Raw genomic sequence first — 23,559 nt, 5'->3', positions numbered from 1 at the left:
AAAAGAGGAAAACTTACCTGATTTACTAACAGAGAAATCTGATTTCTGATGGCTCTTTTCTTTGATTTTCATTGTTGAGAAATTTGAGTTCCCAGTCACCATGAAATTTCTAGCACAGGCTGAGCAGATCAAGATGACTACAGGTGAAAATACTATTTGCCGCAAAGAATAAGCTCCGTGTTTTGAAGGATATTGATGTCAGACTTCTGATGTAGCAAAATCACAATGGCATCAATATCAGACTATGCTTTGTAAAATGTAAGCAGCATGAATAAAATCAACCACTTCAGCAAACACCAAAATCAGAAAGTTGTCCCATTAAGAATGAGGTCAGAATATTGTTGTGCGTGTTAAAGTAACCACTGAAAGCCAGCTACCAGTCTCCCTCTCCCATCTGAGAGATGGTGAGCTTATTATCCAACCCTTTCACAGAGAGTTGGAGAGATTCACTCGTAAACACCTGTACCCCTCATCCGACTCCATTCTGCAGCCGTCTGAGTATTTTGGTCGTCAACCCTAGAATCCAGCCTCTTTGCTTCCTGCTTTTGATCTAAACCAGAGGGGATGTGACTGAGCACTGCAAAAAAGTCCCAGGATTCGTGACAGTCTGACCACTAGTGTGTTGTTTCACTTTCAAACATGCACCTACACACCCCCCCTTACCTCTGAGCGTAAGAGAGTCTTTTCCTCATACTTCCGTGTTCTCGAAACAAACACTGCTCTATTATTTTGTGCACAACTTAAGACAACAGGTTTGCTGGCACCCAAGACTGAGAATAGCGTGTGCACTGCCATGTTTTAGACAACTGGGGGCTCGATAATGTATTCACGTCTCCAAATGACAAATGGCTCCCACCAGGAGGCGGTTTAACATTTAAATGAAGAGCCAGAGAAAACATTGAACCACAACACTCAGCAGTTAGTGGACACGCAGGCTGGAGAACCTCTGGATGTACAACGACAAAGACAATAAAAATCAGGTTAAAGACATAATTCCAGTCCGAGTTAACACCCAGATCAGCAAATAACAAGTAGAAAAACGGATATGAAGGACGAGGGAGGGTAAGATGCAGGCAGAGCTGGCATCCCAGCAGGGAGTCGGAAAGAGAGAGAGAAGAATATTCACTGGTGTGCGAAAGCACTCGCTCCTGATGAGAGTTTACATAATCAGCTCGTCAAGACCGCCGCTCAGGTAGGAACAATATCCCTTCAAACAATATTGTGCTGCTCCACCGGCCTGCCAGGTGCTGCTAAACCAGCACAATTTGTTTGTGGCTTTTCAGTCATTAACTCAGAAACACAAGCACTTGACGGGAGGAGGCGAGCTCTGTGAGCAAATACGGGTTCGGGAATTGCTGTGAGCCACAACATACATGAATAAATAGATTACGCTCAGGCATCTGTACAAAAGCACAAATCCAAGAGCAGAAGTTTCACGAGTGTGCAGAAGAAGCATCGGACTAGAGAGACGGGCTCAAACCGGGTAGCATGGCATTCTGCACCCACAACTGTGAGTCTGAGTGCGGGGATGTTCAGATGAAACAAAGCACTTTGATTGTAGGGGCAGTGTTTTGAGGGAGAGCAGTACAATATCTGAGTGCTAAACAAAGCTGCTCTTAGTTTTGGAAAAAAAAAGAAAAAACAAGCTCTTGATTTAGGTTACCAAACCCTTATAAAAGAACAGACTTGATCTTTGAGGTAGAGAGGCTTTACTGCTGGAGAGCTGCTCACTGACATTTGACTGGGCAGACATACAAACATTTGTTTTCTTGGCTTTCTCCTAATTTATGTGTGCTTACTACTGCTTCCTCAGTCCTTTCTACCTGTGCTCCCTACTTTCAAGATATAATGTCAATGGGGATGAGTTTGTTTTTTAATGTATAAGGAAATGTATTTTTGGCATGAGATCATGAGAAAAGAGTCATCGGTGAGTCAACACATGAATGGTGGCTGACATGGCATTAATGAATCCACACGTAAAAAATCTGACTCCAATGCTGTTTGTGTCTCCCCGGTGGCAAATCAGACCTACTTAATCAGTGAGCTATTGTTTAGGAGGCTGGGCAGATGAAAAAGACTCACAAATGGCCACAAACGGCCAAACGTGCGGTGGCAGTTCCTAACTATTTGGACAGTGACAGAGTTTATATTATTTTGCCTTCATACACCATCACAATATATCTGAAATTAAAATAAAATAATCCAAATGTTATTGAATGTTGTTTTTTTTTGTCCTGATTCATATCTATTGTCTTTAATGGTAGATGCAGTACATTTAACAGGAGAATTATGTTAAGAAAAATAGTTATGAACACTGGAGACTGACCTAATGTCATTATAGACTCCCATCTCCTCAGCATCAACTTCTTCACATCGATTTTTCCTCCTGTTCCAAAATATGTTACCCAAACTGTCTTCTCTTACGTTTGACACAGGTCTACTGATTCTCACCTCTCCGGTTTCTTCTCTCCAGAGCAAAGTGCACAGGAACTCACTGGAGATTTCACGAGAAATATAAAGATGATGCTGTAAGGGTAAATCGATATGCTGCTGGTAGTCTGCATAGGCAGGTTGTCATACAGTCATAGCCAAGATTGCTGTGGGGCAGGAGCAAAAATCTCCTGTCAATGTCACAGCAGGGATTCAATAAAAAGCAGAGGAAAAATCAGCTCTCATTGCTCATATTTTAACCACATAGTGAGTTGAAATGCACTGGGTGCTGGGATTTTTATGGTCCTCCTCGCTTATATTCTTATGTGGGCAGAACAGGAGCAGCATGAACATAAGTGCTTTTGTCTCACCTCATATATCTTATACATCTAGAGATGAGTGCAGTTCCATTTTAATGTTTTGTCAGCTTATCGTCATCTTCATTTTATATTTCAACTCCAGGAATTGAAATGTCTATCTGTTGGTTTGTTCATAAATACGACCCAAGACGGAGTAGAGCGTTGGCTGGACGGCTATTAATACGATGACATTCAAGGTCTCCCCAGGAAATAATACAACCAACTTCCTCAAGCCCCACGTCGCTAATTTCAGCACAATATGAATATGAACAGCATCCTAACACACAGCAGATGGACTGCAGTGAGTTTTTATTAGCAGACAATAACTTTGTCCTAATGTTGATCCCTGATGACTGCTGCATGTCTAGACAGAAGCCAAAACGTCATAAAATTCATTCGCTCCCCTGACATGATAGCAGACACAAAACCACTTTTCGGACCTTCAAATTTTCGAAGCAATATATTCTTGTGACTATGCACATCTCCGGATTTTTTTCCCCTACTGCCACAGTGAGGTTGAACTTTGATTTTTAATCCACTGATCAACAAAGAAAGGTACTGCCCTGTTCTCATGGCTGGAAACATGTAAATCCCTCTTAGGATGGACCTTGGTTATCTTGGACTATCTATCAGCCTATACTATCTTATCAACCCTGTTTTGTTTGCTAAATTGTGACGCTCCCAACAAATACGCCATAGGCCTCCTTCTAGATTTACTTTATTTACCCCCAAGATACTGCAATACATTGATGAACTTTGCAACCATCTACATGCATCCCAAAAGTACTACTGTTACTTTTTTGTGACACCTGTGCTATGAAATTCCTCAATTAAAACTAGGATTTATAAACAAAACTTTGAAGGTGGTTTGCTTTGACTGCAAGAAATACAATAACACTTTCAAAATTCTTACAAAACATGAATTACTCGCTTTAGGTGCGAAGGGTTGTGAAGTTCATTCACCCTTCTGACGTCCAAATGCTCCTCTATCGGTCATCTATGTAACCTACTATGTAAGCTAATTTGTTGTTAGTTTGTAAGCTTTATAATTCTCACATTGCCCTACTGCGTTTGATGAATCGTCAGGAAGGTAAGTTCATCTCCCGTTGAAACTTTCAGATTATACATCTGAAATTTCAACATCAAACTGTAACTTCCTTTGCTTCTGGTCCCTTTAATCTTAGCCTTTCGCAGTGCTTTGTCCACCCACCATTTCTCGTCTCCTCTATCCATGCGTGTCACTTTCCAAACTCAATATCTTTTTTATCTCTTTTCATATCCTTCCCTTTCTCTTCTTCCACTGATCCTTCCACGTCCTTCCACCTTCTCCTCCTGCCCCATCATTACTTCTCTTTCAGCACTCATCTTTCTAAGGCGACCAAATTCCCCGGCACAACAGTGCCATTCTGTTGCCTACTAATAGAATCCCTTAGTTCCTCTAATGGATCTGTCAGAATCTCCTGAGAACAGCAGAACAGATGGATTGATATGGTGGGGGAGACAGGCAGAGAAAGGGGGACAAAGAGACGGAGAGATGATGAAACGGAAAAAGAGGCAGAAAGAGAAAGAGATATGCGCTGAGGCTCTCGACACTTTCATCTGTGCCTTGGAAAGTCTCAGTGCGGCAGCTCCTGTGACACTGGCATCCAGCCCCCGTATGGTCCGCTAGGCACAATGCCACTTAAAGCCATCCCTTTGTCACAGTGGGGTAGTGACGGTTTCACAGTGGCCAGGTAAGGACAACAGACAGGATGAGCCTCTTGCCAGATGCTCTGGATGTACAGACGGGCACATTGCTTCCATTTCATAATCTTTACTTAACAGAGAAAGGAATTCTTCGCAAACTCTCAATTGAGAATATTCCTGCAGTGGGAAACCTTAAGCAAAGCTGCTGCTTCATAAAATACACTTTGGTAAATAATGTATATCTCTAATACAAATTTAAAACTATTGAATAGCTTATACAACATTTAACATGGTTACTTTAAGTGCATTTTTGCTTTGTTTGTATAGTGCAAATTATTGTTTCAAAGATGTGGCCAGTTCAGATAATTAAAGAGAAAGATTTTATTAATTTTACAGTATATTGGAAAACATATCTTTGGATGTCTAAAGTCTTCCTCTTTTTCCATTTCAAAGAGAGTAAGACATTGTTAGGTTTGGTTGTGCTGATCAGCCGAGAGACTGTTTTAGTCCCCTGGAGTCATTTACTCAACTCAACAAAAACTGGGGTGGGATTTTGGCCAGCACATTTAAAACTGTTGAACAGATTAGTTGTGTTGTAAAAACCAACTTCTTCAAGTTATGATTGCTGGCCAAAGTGAAGCTTTATCTATTCTATAATGATTTTGAAAGAGTCATACATGCTTTTATGACACACGGTTAGATTAATCGTGTCTTTGTTAGCTCCAGCTCGTTTTTCTGGTCTAAAGTTAGACCAGAAAACATTTGAATCTTGTCTATTTAGGGTGGATTTTTAAGATTTGACTGACTCTTTTACAGCTTGTAAATGGATTGGGGCGACCAGAGCTGTCTAGGTTTACTCATGCTAATGCTTTTGTCAGAGTGCTGGAATCTTCAGACCATATGGTCCGTCATATTTTTAGATCTTCACCTAAAGATTGAGGTGCCCATGCCTTTTTCACTGACCCACTTCGTTAGAACAGCTTACTACTGCAATTAGAACTGCTCAAAGTGTTTGAAATCTTGTAAATATATAATTTTCTGCGTTTTGTCTGGATGTGCCTTGTTGCTTTTGTTTGATTTTAGCCTGTAAAGCACTTTGGTCATCTGTGGTTGCTTTTAAATGTGCTAAATACATAACTTTGACCTTGAGTTGACCTTTAAAGACCCAGATCAGAGTAGAACTATCAAGCTTCCCCATCTTCACAAACACTTCACCCAGTTCCACATTTTGCTGCATGTTCTATGGTACTGAAGTGAGTAGGTAGCACAAAGCTGTAACAACAATTTAAAAAGAGGCACACCCCTTTGAGGTGGTGGGAGGCAGTTAAAGCAGAGATGGAGCTATCATCTTATTGTGACCAAAACCTGTCACATATGTTTCATTTTACTTAATTAACAGGGAAAATGAAATGTACTCGTCATTTTGTCACTCGTTCTCAGATTTAAGGTAACTTTAACTCACCGTTATCTATGGCGATGAAAAGGGCTGTGTATTTATTGTCATGGACATAAGGTGACTCTCGGTCCAGTGCAGCTGAGGTGTTGACAGTTCCTCTGACGGGGTTCACACTCAGCCAGCCTGCTGGGTCACGCAGAACAGCATATCTACAAAAAGTTTTGGGGGAGAAAAAATAAATAAATAAATACAATTTGTGGACAAGTACAAGCAAAAAAATTCTACTTTTACTCCATTCCATAACAAAACATTGTCTTTCAAGTTTTCCATTGTTCCCATGTGTATTTAGGAACTAGATGCACAATAAAAGGCATGACAGATCATAATGTACCGTGCTTCTTCCATGCAGTGAATTCCCAACTTCTGCAGAGCATAACTCCCTTTTCGCCAGATGAATAAAAAGTGAGGAGTGAATTAAAAGTGACCCGACACTTGTTTCAAAAAATATGGTACAATCTGCAAAAGATTTGATAAAGATAATGTAATGAAAGAGTATGTGAAGTCTAGTGCTGCCACCCTTGCTACCCCAGCTCTACCTCTGCATGACTGCAGCATCAACACCTCTTGGAAAGCAGAGTCCTGATTATGATTGAGGACCTCTCCAGAAATCTTGTGGGTGTAGAAAACGAGATCAAGGATGGGTCATGACCTTGCTAATGTGGTACTTAGTCAGGCACTGATGATTGCTAGACAGTGATTGGAGAATCACATGGAATTGATTTATGATTTTATATATATATATATATATATATATATATATATATATATATATATATATATATATATATATATATATATATATATATATATATATACACACACACACAGAAACACACTGATACTGTACATACAAGCTTATTCTTTCTTTATTCTCTGCTGTATACTTTTCCCATGGAACATTTTCCATCGGTGCACAGAAAGCATACACAATCAGCTAAAGGTTTCTGATATACTTAGACACACAAGACTCCAGAATTTCTTCGCCATAAGGCGGCTCTTTGCCAAAATGCTCAGCGGTAGACAAATTGTCTTTGAAATGGGGCTCTTCAGCTAACAGACCGCGACAAAGCCTTAGGAAATGGCTTCACAATCAACTTCTGCTCACACCTTTCCCCTCTCATACTCCCATACAGTTTCTTTGCCAGTGACTACTTCTGTTAACCAACACATACAGCATGACATACTGTCACAAAACAGACAATGCACTATGGCTGAATGCATTATTACTAATGACATGTTTGACATTGTACATATTTTCTGCCTCTGTCTCTCTCTCTCTGTCTCTCTCTTTTTCTCTTTCCATATACGCACTCACACATCCATACACATCCATGGAAGACACAGAGGATCCACAAAGCCAGCTCATGCACTATAAAATAGGGAAGCTCACAGCTTATTAACCCCCATATGTCTCACTTCTTCCATCACCGACTACATTATCAAACACTTACTGTGTTACATTACCGTTTCATCACCTAGCTGTAACCGAGATACACGAATGCATGTGCATATATTTCACACTGGTTTTGCCATGGTTTCAGCCATATTATCTTTGTACATTTATATTTTTAGATATATTTGATATCAGCAAACATGATGACCGATAAATTAAGAGCATTGCTTAAATAATGTCAAGTACTTAAAATAAGAAAAAAATAGGTTTCTTCACACATATTGTCTTGCAAATGTAATTTAATCAGAAGCTATTAATATCCAATTGAAACATGCATTCATTTGATTACTAATGCCTCTTTCATATCTAATGTAAGGTTTTACGTGTCAGGATACAATAATAACAGTAAAAAAAACAAAACAACAAACACCACTCAAGAAAGTGAGAGGAAAAAACAAGTTCTGAGTTGCTTCTAAGTGGATGTAACTCCCAATGCATATCACAATTGAAGCAGTCCAGCAGAGAGACATAAAACAGTGACACTGATCTCCAACAACTACTTTAGCAACATCATCTGGCTGCAACCAGAACTTCAGGCTGAATCACAGTTAGTACTGTTGAATTGGGTCAGTGTTACAACATATTGGTGATTCTAATAAGGTGCCAAGCAACATAGAATTGGTGTTGATTCCCCGCCCTCCAAAAGTTCACCAAGTGCAGCGTGATAGAGGCGTTCATCAAAATAACCTTGTAAAATTAAAAACCAATAGGCATTTAGTGCCAATTAAAGACCGAAAAGTTAGCAGACTGCTAAATATATGATCTTTAAGCTCCAAGTTTCTATTAGTAAACGATCCAATTACCGAGACCAGGAGTGACATTTTCTGTTTAACTAACAGTGATCCATATCTCTAGTCTACAAATAAAATCTAAACTTAATTGTGATTGTAATGCGTTCAAAAGCCTCACGCTTAGCCTAAAACTTCCAAGTTGGAAATCAGAGAAGCCAGTTTTGTTAGTGGTAGTGTACCGGCCCCCTTTTGGTGCTTATCTAAAGTTTCTGTCTGAGTCTTCAGATTTCCTATCTGGTTTATGGATCAGTACAGACAAAGTAATCATATATGGATGTTGACTGCAATGATCTTAAATTAGTTTTTAATTCCATTCTAGAATCGATGGGCATTTCACAAAAAGTATACAAACCAACACACTGTTTTAAACATACCATTGATATCGTCCTTGCCTACGGTGTAGAACCTGATAATCTGTCAGCGTCACTTGTAAACTTACTATCTGACCACTATTTAATAACCTTTGAATTTAACACTGTTGACGTAAAATTGTCAAAGTAATCCTCTGAATAGGCTCCAGCTGATCCAAAATGCAACAGCGAGAGTGCTGACAGGAATCAGCAAGAGAAACCACGTCTCTCCAGTGTTAGCTTCGCTCCATTGGCTACCTGTGAAATTCAGGATCCAATTCAAAATTTTTATTACTTACGTATAAAGCCCAAAACGGCCTAGCTCTGCGATATTTGCGAGACTTGATAGTACCTTATGTTCCTAACAGAGCTCTCCGTTCTCAGAGTGCAGGTTTACTCATAGTTCCTAGAGTATCCAAATGTAGTTTTGGAAGACGGGCGTTCTGCTATCAGGAACCATTACTATGGAACCAACTAACAATCTGGGTTGAAGAGGCTGATACCACCTCCACCTTTAAAAACAAACTTCAAACGTTTCTGTTTAGTGAAGCCTCTAGTTATTGTTTAGTAAACCTTTAGTTAGTGTTCAGTAAACCTCTAGTTAGTGTAAATTCTAGTGTGTTAGAGTCAGTAGTCGTAGCTGCAGTTATAGAACAAGACTAGAATAGTTAGTCTCAAACATAGCTTTGTGGTAGATATGCTGCTATAGTCCTATGCTGCATGGGGAACACCGACATGATTCACTGAGCGGTGCCCATCACCCCTCCTTCGCTTCCTTTCTCATTTATTAATTATAAATATCTCATAGCCATCATTGTTCTCCATTGTTCTTGTAGTTTGTTGTGCTGGTCTGCCCCCTCCTCCTCTTCTGTGCATGTTTGCAGGCCAGAGCCTCAGGAGCTGCATCTTGACCTGCGGTCCCACTCTCTGACCACCTCTGTGTTGTCCGTGCTGTCTGATCTCCCTTTTCCTGCTCTGCCCAGCTGGCCTTTGGCAGGTTACCCCCTTATGATCCAGGTCCTGCACAACGTTTCTTACCTCTTAAAGGGGAGTTTTTCCTTGCCATTGTTTGGCTTAAGGTCTTTCTCCCACAAGGGGAGTTCTTACCTGCCATTGTTTATGTAATAATTGCCCTGGGGTAATGTTCTGGTTCTCTGAAAAGCGCCTAGAGACAATTTATGTTGTAATAGACGCTATATAAATAAAATTGAATTAAATTGAATTATGCAGCAGACCTCTACCAGTGAACTGAATTTCCTCTCTGGCCAATCAGGAATCATCCAGCCCAGCAACCCCCTGTCTTTAAGACACCTAAAGATGGGCCAAAATTGCTTCCCAGAGCATGACAATGACCTAAGTACACCAGAAAATTGACAAATGAATGTCTAACAAAGAAAAGAATCAAGGTGTTGCATTGACCCACTCAGACTTTGCATTAAAATGAGACCTGAGAGATAGAGTCACAAGAGCCAAGCGCTTAACGTATATCTTCATAACTGGCATTAAAAATGTGTACCCAAATGCATCTTCGATGATTGGTTCTGACCTTCCCACTCTATATATAGATAAACATGTGCATCATTTTCACTGGTATCTTTAATCATCACAGTGAGTAGCAGGTTATAAGTAAGCATAACTCCCCAAAATAAAAAAACAATGGAAAAGAAGCTAAAAATAAGAATTAAATGAAAAGACCTGCTAAGAAGACACTGAACAACAGTTTTATTACAGTTGATCACATGTTTATAAGGAGGTCCATGAATCCATACTGTTTTGTGTTCTGTATATAAAGACAATCTGGGCACAGGTGTCCTAGATGTGTCCTATGAGATCTAATCTGAATCTGTCCGGGAATGTGTTTAGACCATGCTTTAGTGTCAACTACTCGTGATCAGATTTTCTCAACAGGCTCTAAGTATAGAACTTAACTTGACTGAAACGCTCTGGCAGGACTTGAAGAGATCTGTGTGTAAAGACACGCCAGCAGACATCAATAACCCAAAGCAGTATTGTAAAGAATGGTGATAATCTTGTCAGAGACTGATGACAAATTTACTTCACTGCTGCCAAATGTTGTTCTATAAACTACTGAATCATGGGGTTTACTAACTTCTTCAAACATTTTTTACCCATTTTTTGTTTAGTGTTTCTGAAATAAATAATGATACTGTGTAATATTCTTGAGTATGTATTATTTAACTTAGGTTGTATTTAGCTTATTTTAAGACATGGTGAGGACCAGACGATTGATATATAAAAGTGGGTGTACTTTCATTTTCATATGACTGTATCTTGGTTAGAATGTTACACAACATGGTTATGGTGCAGGGTTTGAATTTTCATCACCTTAAAAATCACCAAATATATATTTCCAAGGGTTTCGAGTAACAAGAAAATGAAATATTACCAGCAAATATCTCCTGTAATAAAAGTTCCTGCTTTTTGCTGGCATTTGGCAAGGCCTCCTTACTCTTTATAAACTCAAAAACCCCATTTTACATTTATACTCCAGCTAACATCTTTCAGGCATTTGACATTGCTGTGCTTCTTCTTACAGTTGAAGTACTGAAGAGGTTCAACGCTCCTATCTTCCTTTGTGTAGGCTTGAGTCAAAGGTAACCACTAATTGAGTCACATCCACTGTTCCTCCTCTCTGTGCAAACACAGGGACAGTTCATTAGATCCCCTTTAAGGGAAAATTAGAAAGGCATTAAAAAGCCATTAAGAGTGTTCATATCTGGTTTAACGTGTTTATCTCAAAAAAACTGAGCCTAAAGCCCAAAACAAATCAATCAATAAATGAGAACACAATGCTCTTTACTATCCTTATTTCACTGCAAATAGACATATACAGTTGAAACATGCATGGGCAAGCAAAAGGCTAAACTCAACATCCCGCAAAACTGGCCAAACCAACAGTCCGTGCTCAGCTTTCATAGCTCTCACAACAGTAAGGTGATTTGTCCAGGTCTTTTGCTTGTACTGCAGAAAGTACAGTACCATGAGCTACCTATTGTGATCCCAGTTGTAGATGTGAAGAGATGTGGCAGCAATATTGCTCCTTCCACGATTGCAGAGCTGTATGCTCTGGGGTTATTCTGAGTTGCTCTAGCTGGCATCAGCACCCAGTCAGAGTGTGTGAGAATCATTTGGTTAGAATTTGCCCTGAGCTGTAAGACGACACAGAGGCGTCTAGATGGAGATGGCAGGAATCTGCTGTCCTGCATCTGTCTGACTGTCAAGCTGTCTCATTATAGAACTCCAGAGCCAGGCACACAATGCAATACCACACACACAAGCCTTCCTGAGAAGCCGTGTTATTAAAATGTTATTAAAAGTGGAGGGTTACTCAGAATTTTGTAGAAAATGCTTGAGAACGTGAGAAAAATTCAGGAACTTGACAATTTTAGTTAAATATGCATGTGTTGGGATGGTATTTTGCCAACACTAAGGTGAAACTTATAGACAGTGAGCTTAAGCCACTGTAGAAGTAGGGAAAGAGGCAGTTCATCAAATGACCACTATGAGCTGGCTGCAAAAGGGAACTGATTTCCCATGTTAAAATGGGATTTTAGAGAATTTTACAGAAATAAATCATTAGTCAGTTGTGGTCCAATAAATGTTTAAGTTTGATTGTTGATTTGCCCACTTTTGAATTAACCTGGTTTGGACAGAGTCAACAACTGCCAACATGTCCCTTTGCACAGTCTAAGAAAACTAATGTGCAAACGAATATAGAGTATAGTTGTAGAGAAACGAAGAATGTATTGATCAATAAATAAAGGGTTTTCGTAAATGTAGAGAAATTGAACTTCCCTGTTCACCTTTAAATGTTTCATACATATACGTTCTTTGGTTCTCTGATCGGAGCCTTGTTCTTCAGTCACAAAACTCAAAGGGATCTGAGAAGCAGGAGTGAGAGAGTGGCTCACACCCACTAATCCAGTTAGATCAGGAAGAAAAGGCTGGCATGCTCTGTGTCCGTATGTGAATTGGTTTGTGTGTGAATCGCTGGTGTGGGTGGGATACACAGAATAAAAAAAGACAATCACTGGTATGAGCTGATTTGGAGAGAAGATAAAAGATGAGCATAAAAGAAAGATCTCAATTTACACGCAGATTATTGCGCTTGTTTGTTTTCAGTTTATGTCACTATGACATCTTTGAAGTGCCATCAGTAGCCTATAGCGTGGTGAAATGGGTTTGCAGAATCAGAAGTCATTTAAGACCGTGCTCTGGACAATGCAAGTCCTAAATGCAGAAGTTGATAATTATCATGCTTTTATAATCTACGACAATGAAATCACATGTTGTCGTGCAACATTTTGTATGGGGAAAAAAAAAATCAAGTGAAGCAGGACTCATAAAAATGATTCAAACAGACACCAGGGACCAACTAAGGAGCCCATTGTACATAGGGTTTAAAGAACCCTGTAGCCTTCATTTCTCATACTCAATCAACTATCTTTCACTGGGCCTTTCCAGTTAGGGCTGGTCCGAGGATTTGGGAGTTTGTTTGTGGCCTCAAAATCCCTCAAAGCGCAAACACCAGATCACACACAATGCTTTCAAATGAATGAGCAGACAGATGGATAAATGAAGGATAAAAAAGTTCTTACTTCATTTGGAATAAAAAAAAAAAATTAAATTAACTTTTACAAGGAAGGGATTTTGTACAATTTGTTTATGTGTTAAATAAATTGAACTCAACCCCAGTGGGCACCCTTTTGATAATCTGCCCCCACCCGTAGCAGTGGCTGTTATCTACTGCACAGTGTTTATGCCAGTGGATTTAATAAACAAAATGACATAATGTAGATAAATTGGACATTGGCTCCCCTGGGGAACCCTAAAGACTGACATGCAACAGGTTTGTCAGTATTCCTCATATTTGACTAAAGTGAGAGATGCCTATGCATGAAACCATATTCATCATTTTTGGACCATCTGGAGAGAAAACTCCAGAAATACTGTGACCTTGTGAAGTCCAGCCGCAGTTTGATGCTCAATAATTTATCCAGGCACATCTGGCTTTATTACGGCTAAATATTTTGGGTTCTTTGGCATTTGGCGCAGTGGTTATCAAGGTTTGTTTACTTAAACAGCTGCGTGCTGTGTTGAGGCTAAAAGATCAGGGTAGAATCCATGTGAAACTCCCAAAGCATATGCTGAATTCATCCATCTCTCCCTTAAAGCCGAGCCTGTTTTCTTGCTCAACTTAAGTGGGCTTTACTGGGGTGCGATGGATATTCATGCCCTCGCCTCCCTCCCAGAAAGTGGATCATCAAGTTTCACAAAACATATCTGTCAATTGTTGATGACTTATCAAGTCATGAATACGCTCAGTTGTGGTGTTGTGGCCTTCAACCTCAGGAAGCTGTGTGATGATCTCTCGGCAAAGGGGGATTTACATTTTTCAACCAATTTTTTTCTTTGTTTTTGGGATTACTATAAGAATATGGACACATATAAAAAAAGATAATTTCTTTTAGTGTAGAATAAAATTCATCTAAGGGTATTACAGGGCTTCATATATATACAGGGTTTGAGCTGTTCAGAGGTTTATTATAAAACCAGGTAGGGACGCTGGAAATGATGGAGGCTTGACTGCTGTTTTCCTGATTAAGATGCCCACAAAAAAGAAAAGATTGTGTTGCATAATGCGACAAAGATCAGCATCAAATAACAAGAGCACAACATGTAACTGCCAAGTGTACCTGCACGCTTTGAAGGCATAATGATTTAGAATATCAGAGGACAGGGGAATGACATTCAATTACAATATTCAAATGGATTGAATCGTGTGTATATAAAGACAGGAGAAGGTCGTCTACCTCTGCCCAGTTTGGTCACTCGATAAGCAGATGATTTTCTACTCTAATGAAACTCTAATATGCCCATTAATGTATTTTATGAAACTCTGTCTTCAATGCAAATGCCTTTTTGCCTCCCCTACATCCCTTTTAGCATTTACATGCACATTGCACCGTCACCACGGGGAGGTTTAGGGTCACTATTTAAGGTGTCAGTGTACATCTTTTTTTAGTTTTTTGCACTGCACTTAAAGAGAATACATCCTTACAATAACAAAGCAATAAACACAACATTACTTGAAAAGCTATTATTTTACGCATTTCTCCCATTGCCCTCATGTACCCAACCATACATCTCTGGCTTCCTGTCTGCCGTGCCTCTGTGCTGGTTCTTACATTATCACACCGTGTTTATCTGTTTCTCTATCACGTTTTTCTACTTCTCCTGGTAGCTAGATCCTCATGTGATTAGAGTCCAACTTTATGCGAGCAGAGAGAAATGGCAGAGAGCCAATGCTAATAGTCTGTTTATATCAGGGATCTGCTGAGTGTGTGCAACCAGTAGATATGAGAACATCAATCAAGAGAGGCAGTAAAATTCTTGAAGTTGTGTCGACTTCTGTTTGGCTGAAGCAGCTATGGACTTCATTCAAAGAAACAGAGAGGAAAAGGGGAGAAAAACACCCTGGGAAAGAGGTAAAGGCGAGAATAAAAAGGGAACATGAGGCTGAAACCAGGAATGACTGAGAATTCAAATTGAATTCTTTCATTTATTACTGACTCCCTCCCTTTATCAATTTAGCTTTGTTTCACTGTTGGTGGGTTGGAAGTTGATCTAACCAGTCATGCAAATATTTTCAACACATTCATCTACAGAGCTCAATGAAAAAAAGGGACCAATTACTCGTGACCACCTTGAAATCAATTTGAGATAAGAGCTGACTGATTGAGCTGAGACCTGTGACCGGGCTCCCCCTGCTTAGGCTTGCAATGCCCGGGTAGTATTAAAAAATAACTCAACACTACGAGCAGAGTAAAGAGTCAAAAATCTCTACATTGGAAAAGGATTAGCTCATTTACATTTTTACCTCCAGGGGCATAAATGTACAGTCTGCCCAGCATGGGTATCCGTAAATCTGCAGACTCCATAGAGATCTCAGACTTCTGGCCTTATGAGCCTATCAGCATATTATTTAGGCATTTAAAATACTGTATGTTGCAGTTTCAGCTTTGTGTACGGTGGCCAACATTTTAATTTTAACTGCATTAGCTGATTTTTGTGCATTTCAACGTAGCATTAAAAACACTACAAAACATTGAGAGAGGAGTGGGCCTGCCAAAACTACATTTATTTATTACTTTACATTACATTACATTACCCTCTTAACCATACTTCACGTAACCCCAGTATGTGCAAAAGCTCTCAAAAATGCAATTAACTGCAAGGGCATCTGCAGCGACAGAGGTATGCTGTGAAAACTAGGAGAGGTTTATACTTTCCCCCGACCGACTTACACCACAGTCGCAGATTCACTCATGGCTGGCATCTCCTTTTAAACCATGTGAATATTACAAAAGCAATAACAAAGGGACAGTGTAGCGGAAAGAACACCAGCAAAGCAAACACTTTTTTTAAATAATCAAACTGGGAATTTGTTAAACGAATGAAAATCAACACACGTGCACCAAGATGTCCCTTCACTTGTTTTCAAATCACATACAAGGAAAAGAAAAGCTAGAAAGCCTGGAACAATGCACATATGATTGTCTGCAGATCAATAGGTAACTGAATAGCTAAACCAAACTACATTTCCACTTTATTTTATGTTATTTGTCTATTTATGGAACTGAATAATTGCCATTTTTCCTTTTAAAGGTTTCAAATTGGAAGCTGGAGCGACACATCCCACAGACAAAAGTTAGTAAAAAATACTGTTGCAGTAAAAAAATTAAAAACAAACTTGGAATCCAACCAATATGAGAAAACAACTAAAAGCAAAGACATGTAAGTAAAAAATTAATTAAAAAAAGATTAAAAGAAACAAAGTTTATTTTTGTATATTTCAACATTTCCTGATGATTTTAAATAAAGACATAAATAACAAGAGGGACAAAAGACAAAAGATTTCATCAGAAGGGAAATATTCTCTTTCAGAATCAAAGTCGGCAAATACGTGACAAAGTGCTTATTTCTCAAATACTGTCTCTATCACTGACTATGAGTGCTTCCTCGTCAGGTTGAGGGCGTGCTTCAAACACGAGTTACACGTACACTTCTTTCAACACTTGCGTTGTATTGATGTTAGGATTGAAGCAGCACATTTCTGGCACCTATTGCTGGAAAGTTGTAATGAGATTTGGCACTCTATCTGGAGCTAAGGCCCGCTTCTTTCAGTTTTGTTGTCACAATTTTGCGACTTTGGCGCTTAAAGAGTTAATAGTACTTACACACTGGCTCTTGACTGGGTATGAAGAGGCCAATCATTGGCGGTCGCCCTGCTAGCAGTTAGAACAGCTGGTTTCTCCAGCTGAGCCACCCTCCAAATAGACTTGGACCTATCCAAAGTGACCGACTTTGCCTGCACCCCTACTGGGAACTGGGACCCGAGGGCCCCGAGGGCTACGGTCAGTTAGCCGAGTGTCAGTTAGTCAACGGCCCCAGTGGAGCTCAATCAGAGCTCTAGCTAGCCTCATTTCAGCTCTGGCAGTACTTGTTTCAAATGTTGCAACATCAGAAATGAGGATGGATGGACAGATGTGAGCAGAATGAGTATAGTGTAATTATAGTTACCATCACAGCTTAGCATGAGCCTTAGCGCCTACATAGCCCAAGGACTGCCAGTCCAGTGTCACTCAGAGAGTTTGCTAGTCGAGGGTCCCAGTAGAGCTCATTGTAGCTTAGTATTAGCTAATCAAAAGCTAAAATATTGCTTGTTGTGACTGAGGTAGCAAAGAGGCAACACAATTTGCAAAACAGTTGGGGCATACGCTATAATTTGAACTTGAAGTTATCTGGATTCTGCTTGAGATTGGCAGAAGAAGAGGACAAACTGCTGTGTGTGATATGAATCTGTGAAAACTTTACGTTTAAAACATCTTTCAACCAAACCAGTGCATCAACCAGTGTTGATGGATAATCAAAGCAGCTGAACCAGTCCAAGTTCATAATTCAACAACTTTGCACAGTGTGTAGTCTGTATTTTGTTTCCATTTGTCATTTGACAATAATAATTACAAACAGAAGGCTTGCACACGCAGTCCATTCATTTTAGCAATGTCAAGTGCAGATGTTTGCGATGTAAGAAAGAAATGGAGCTGTTAAACAGGGATGATGATGTGATCCTCTCACTTCTCACAGCAAAAAAAAAGAAATAGAACAAGTCGTAATTGGATCCATTTGATTTGACGTAAAAAAAATCCACTATTTATGAAAGATTTTAAGTCAGTTTGTAAATATGATTAACTGAATGTGACAATTATTTCTGATCTATGACAGATGTTAGAAAGAGTGTAATAAAAATAGACAGATTTTGCCGATCCAGTGACAAAACGTAGCAGATCTGATCAAACTATATGTTTCAGAAATGTAAAAGGTTGTAGCGAAAGAGCTGTTTTTTTTTCTCTACTGCTAATGGCTGCAGAATAGAGTCCCAGGCAAATACACATTCAAGTTTCTCAAAATGTTTGCTGAAGTGATGCTCAACGTGAACAAACGGATGAAAAACCTGTTCAGCACTGATGCCTTGAACGTTGAAGCACTGGATGTTTGAATACAGCAGAACTGCGAAATAATGAATGCTTTTATACACACTGTGGTTTTAGAAAAATAAAATTGGAGGAAGCTGGAACTAAAGCTGACCTCGAATGAGCTCGGTATTGCAGAGCTGTGTTTAAAAGGGAGACTTATGTCAGCTGTCAGTCAATAGCAGCAAACTGAACTGCTGGAGAAATTTTCAGTTATTACTTTAATGTTCCCACATGCTGTTTCTGTGGTTGAATTAAATTGTTGTACTCTTGTTAGCTGTGTGTGCGTGTGTGTGTGTGAGAGTGAGCAAATGCGAGAGAGACCACTCTGGTCAGGGGGTTTATTGCTACCTTATTTGACAGGGTGACAAATTATGTTTTCATTAATATCTAACCTGGCTTTTATGCGAGTTGTGTCAGAAAAAAAGGTAGATTTACGCAGCTGGATATTAAAGTTAACTAAAATGGTTGCACACAAAAAAGATCCCGAGCAAAATGCAGTAGAATCAAGTGGAAAATAAATCACAGACTGTCGCCAATATAATATTTCCAGTTTAACGCAAAATAGCCATGGTACACAGAAGCTGAAGGGTGACATGAACAACAATGCCTTTGTATGTAAATTAGTCATTTTAAGATAATGAAATAGACGATAATGAAGTTTCTCATTTTCCTAAAAATTCAAGTTTAATTTCCAGACTGAAATTGAAGGCAAAAGACACCACTGAGCTAAAAGGTTCATCAAAGCTGTTGGGAACTGCAAAATGAGGTTATACTCTAAGGGTTTGTCATTATGAAACACCACTTTCACATTTACTGTTTTACCACACTTTCATCTAACCTACGGTTATTCTAAAAATGGGGATTTTAGTAGCTTCAAGCATACATTTGAAAACCACTAAGAGAGCTGTCATCTGTCCCTTGTTAGAACTGATTTAATTAAATAGGAAAACATGAAAGGCCTTCTTCTTCTCTTTCTTTTGTCAACTTCATCTGCAGAATATCTGTACTTCAGCTAGTGCACGTTCAGAAACTGTGCGAAGTCCAAACAGACTTCTTTCTGCTCTTGAAACTGCAGAAAGACTGGATTTTAAAAATGTTAATGCAAATATCCCGCGGTTCCCTGGATTTCTTCACCCCTCCCTCTGACCGGTTACATTATGATTTTCTTTCTCTAGTTCGGTCCCGTCTCACGGCTCATGGAAAGCATGAGGGAGAAAACAAAAAAAAACACAGGGAGTTTTTGTTTGAGACCTATTGTACTTCAAGCACAGTGATTCCTTTGAGGTCACTCACAAAGACCTCTGTCAGCCCTCCTGGGTTGGATTTCAACTTTAAACTGAGCTGAGCGGCCCGTTTTGGGCCAACCACTGCTCTAAGCGATTTGGACAAATTGCCCATGTCACACCTGCTCATATTTCTTGTCTATATCAGCAGTGTGCAGCTGGTCTATACAGTGGAAATAAAGGTGGTAAAATAGAGAAAAAGAAAAAGCAAACGCTGGCACACAGTCCCTCAATCATCCACACACAGTTTCAGAGGAAGTTGATCTCCGTGCGTGCGCCAACGAGCGAGGCATGTCAATTTTTCTAAACAAAGTGTGAAGGCGCTTCAGGTAAGCTGGTGGATGTGCAAATGCTTGATTACAGCCTGGGAAAAGAGATCTGGACAGTCAGGGAGTGTGTTTACTTCTCAGCTTTCACGTCAAAGCCTGACCTTACCATATGGGGAGGGAGGGACGCGCTAACAAGGAATGCTCATAAGCATCTCCAGCGCTAATCAGTTATATGAAATATGACAAGCACGTCAGCTCAAGTGTTAATTTAGAGATGCCTGAGCTGGACAAAAGGGGTGTCAGTAGATACTATCAAGAGGGAAACCTAAGACTTGAATATAATAAGTTACAGAAGAGAATTACAGTAATAGAAGAAATGAAGTTACAGAACAGACTTAATTTATTCGTTTAGTAATGAAATGTTCATGTCTCCATTTCTGAGAGCTGTATAAAGTAGAAGCCTGATGCAGTCAGGGGTGATAGTAAAAAAAAATCCTGAGCCTGAACTTTTTTTCCCTGGGAGGTAAGCGAGCCCCTAAGCCAAGATATATGCCCCGATCAACACAATTGTCATTTTTTGTCCTCTTAAAGTGTAAGTCTGGTGTAAATTGACCCATGGTCCTGTTGTTCAAGCTCACCACATGCAGCCCATAGAAAACAGAATGAGACAATTGAACAACATAGGCCAGGGGTGTGATTCCCTGGGACAACATTTTGATAAATAGTTCATTAAATTGAATATTGAATATTCTGATGACTTTTGTAGATTTTCCAGACATGAGATGAACAAACCCAATACAAGCCTATATTACAGTAGCATCTTAACTGTGGAGAGCATCAGAGCTCTTGGGACCCTGGGCCTGGTAGGCCTGTTCAGTAATCCATCCCTGCTTTTAACTAGTCACTTACCTGCATGTATATTGCTTGTATAGCACACTGACACTACGGATACCACAGCCATACTAAAAAAAGGTCAATGGGTGACAATTATAATACTCACAAGTAAACTAGAAATTGAATGAATGAATGAATATTGGAGGTGAGTTTAAGTATCGTAAGTATTGTAAGGGTGAGTTTATCCTCCGCTAATTTCTTGCACAGCGTGCCGAGTGATCGTAAACGACTGATCATTCTCGGCAATAAAGGAGCACAGCCGAATTTTTAAATCAGCAATGCGATCTGTCATTGAGGGTTGGATATCTGCTGTGGCTGATGCCCCCGGCAAACGTGAGGTGTGTTTAATTGCTCGTGAAGCTGCTTGGTGACTAGCGTCTAACTCGTGCCGTGGCAGCACTTTTTTCCCACTAGTTCCATATAATATTTTCTTTGCGCACAAAGTGCAGAAACATGCTCCTGGTTGGCGAAGTTTCTGGCAGCTCCCAAAGGGCTTTCCGTCTCTGCCTACCTCCTCAATCCAAGACCAACGCCATTTGTTTTTAATATCTTTCTCGACAACTTTGGTGTCTTCCCCTGGCTTCATAAAATTGTGTTGAGGAAGTGGAGTGTTGAGGAAACGCTGGTTTGTGATTCGTTAACTCGTCACCGACCGCGCCGCCCACAACAGCCTGCTACACGCTATGCAAGAGCAACAAACATGGAGCAAAACAGGTTAGCAAATGGACATTTTAATTTTAAAACTCTCCCAGATGGCACAGTGGACAAATCCCAAGTGATCTGTATCCACTGTCGTAAAGTATTCAGCTACCACAGAAGTTCTTCGAGCCTCAGGTATCATTTATCAGCAAAACATCCAAAATGCTCTTGCCCCAGCACAGGGGGCACAGAGACCTTCTGTCTTTTTGGTTCCAGGCTACATTCTGACTGTCTAGAACAATGTTACTTTTTGCCCCTGTAGAGGCTGCAAATATTGATGATGCACTTTCTGTTAAATAAAAGCCTGTGGATGCTACATCTCACCTACATCTCAGCAGTCTCTACAGTTTTCTTTCACTTTTTCCTTGAAATTTTAGAGAAAAACGATTGTGAGATTAATCGCATAGTTAATTACAGAAATCATGGATTAATTAAGATTAAAAATTTTAATCGTTGGCCAGCACTAATTTTTTTTTAACATATAGAATATCTGTGTCAGGGCAGCATGTTGGCCTGGTGGTTAGCCCTTTTGCCTCACAGCGAGAAGGTTCCTGGTTCGACTCCCAGGCCCAGCGGGGGTTATTCTGTGTGGAGTTTGCATGTTCTCCCCGTGCTTGCGTGGGTTCCCTCCGGTTACTCCGGCTTCCTCCCACGGTCCAAAAACATGCATGTGAGGTTAATTGATGATTATAAATTGCCCGTAGGTGTGATTGTGTCTGGTTGTTTGTATGTATGTGGCCCTGCAATAGACTGGCGATCTGTCCAGGGTGTAATCCCTGCCTCTCGCCTGTAATGAGCTGGGATAGGCTCCAGCAGACCCCCGTCACCCTGCAAAGGATATAGCAGGTATAGAAAATGGATGGATGGATGAATATCTGTGTCCCATGTATCCAACAAAAATCTCAAACTGTCTTCTGTCTTCTTCAGCCTGCTGGCTAATACTTATATATAGTCAGGTAAAGTCGGGGGCAGCTTTCTGCCAGATCCGCTCGACAAGTGCTCTGCAAAGTGGGCTCAACAAAGACCCTCTATGTCAATTTAACAGTAACGGTGGAGCATGTGAAGAGAGATGGTGGCAGGAACGCAAGGATGAAAATGAATGGTTTACACTGTCAATATCTGGCAGGAGCAGGGAGCGTGCAAGGGTGCTCCTTTAACATGACAGCACAGTAAGAGCACAGCACCCATATACGAGAATAAATCTTCAAATGAATGTGGAGTGGCACTCCTGGGAGTCCTGTTTTGCAGACAATGGCAGAGGTGGAAAGCAGCGCTTCTTTGCCTAAACTGAAACTCATGAGCCTGTAATTATTAGGAAATTAAAAGCATATTTTCAGCATCCTTTTCTCCCAGTTACTCTTGGCACCTTTCGGGATTGTTTTAATTTTTGTTCTGGCACCTTGACTGTATGACTAAAGCCTCTCCCTGCTCCCACTCTCTGTTTTTCTCTCCCACACACTCACTTACCCTTCGTTCCTTCAGCATGCATTTGGCCAGACTTTACTCAGCTGCTAGGAATGAGAAAAAATAAAATAAAATAAAACAAAATCTTAAAATCTGAATGGCCTGTTATCAGTCACTTTATGCCAGATAAGAGCAGAAGGCATAAAGAGCAGGACTGAGTAGTTCAGCCTCTTTTCCTCTGCAGAGTGACAATAAATGGAGAAAAAAAAAAAATCATCCTTGAATTTTTCTCCAAGAGTCCAGCTTCTGCTCTTAGGTAAGTGCAGTGTTGCCATTCCATCCAAAGATGCCCTTTATTGGTTTAAAGTGAATGTGACAATTACTGCTCAGAGGAGGCACAGGTGTCTCGCAACTCTGGGAGGAAGAAAGAATGTGTGGATGAAAAGCTTTTCGATTTATGTAAATGCATTTGGAATGCCAGAAGAAAACCTCAGCTGCCAAGCCAAGGTTGGTTTTTTTTTTTATTGACTGGATGAAATCAGAGGAGGACTGGACCCTCTGAAAAAATACTGGCTAAAGTAACACTTTTGTATACGTGTTAAGTAATTTGTTTTATTTATGCTTGTTCATTCTGTTTTAATTAACAAACCATATGTGTGTAGCTGAGATGCCAACATTTTTACTTGCACCGTCAGTGATTGAAGAATATACTGCTATCGGCCCCGGATAGCTCCGTGGCCTATATACGGAGGCTAATGTCCTGCTGCAGGCGGCACAGGTTCAAATCCCGGCCTGCCGCTCTTTACTGCATCTCTCTCTCTCTCTCTCTCTCTCTCTCTGATTCCTGTCTAGCCACTTCCAAAATAAAGGCCACTATTACCACAAATCTGAAATAGAAGTATACACTGTTATCAAATCTTGACGT

General features: G+C 40.1%; 1 protein-coding gene across 1 annotated transcript in view; it reads right to left on the bottom strand.

The window, feature by feature from the left end:
• Positions 1-23,559, bottom strand: part of cdh13 (cadherin 13, H-cadherin (heart)) — a 500,809-nt gene that overhangs the window by 49,168 nt on the left and 428,082 nt on the right. The window contains exon 12 of the mRNA XM_061721319.1: positions 5,938-6,080. Within this exon, the coding sequence (XP_061577303.1) occupies positions 5,938-6,080 (143 nt within the window). The remainder of the gene's footprint in view (positions 1-5,937; positions 6,081-23,559) is intronic.

This window comes from Cololabis saira, chromosome 5, assembly GCF_033807715.1.
Source record: "Cololabis saira isolate AMF1-May2022 chromosome 5, fColSai1.1, whole genome shotgun sequence".
NCBI lineage: Eukaryota > Metazoa > Chordata > Actinopteri > Beloniformes > Belonidae > Cololabis > Cololabis saira.
The sequence above is the reverse complement of the archived record's forward strand: the minus strand, read 5'-3'. Positions and strand labels throughout refer to the sequence as shown.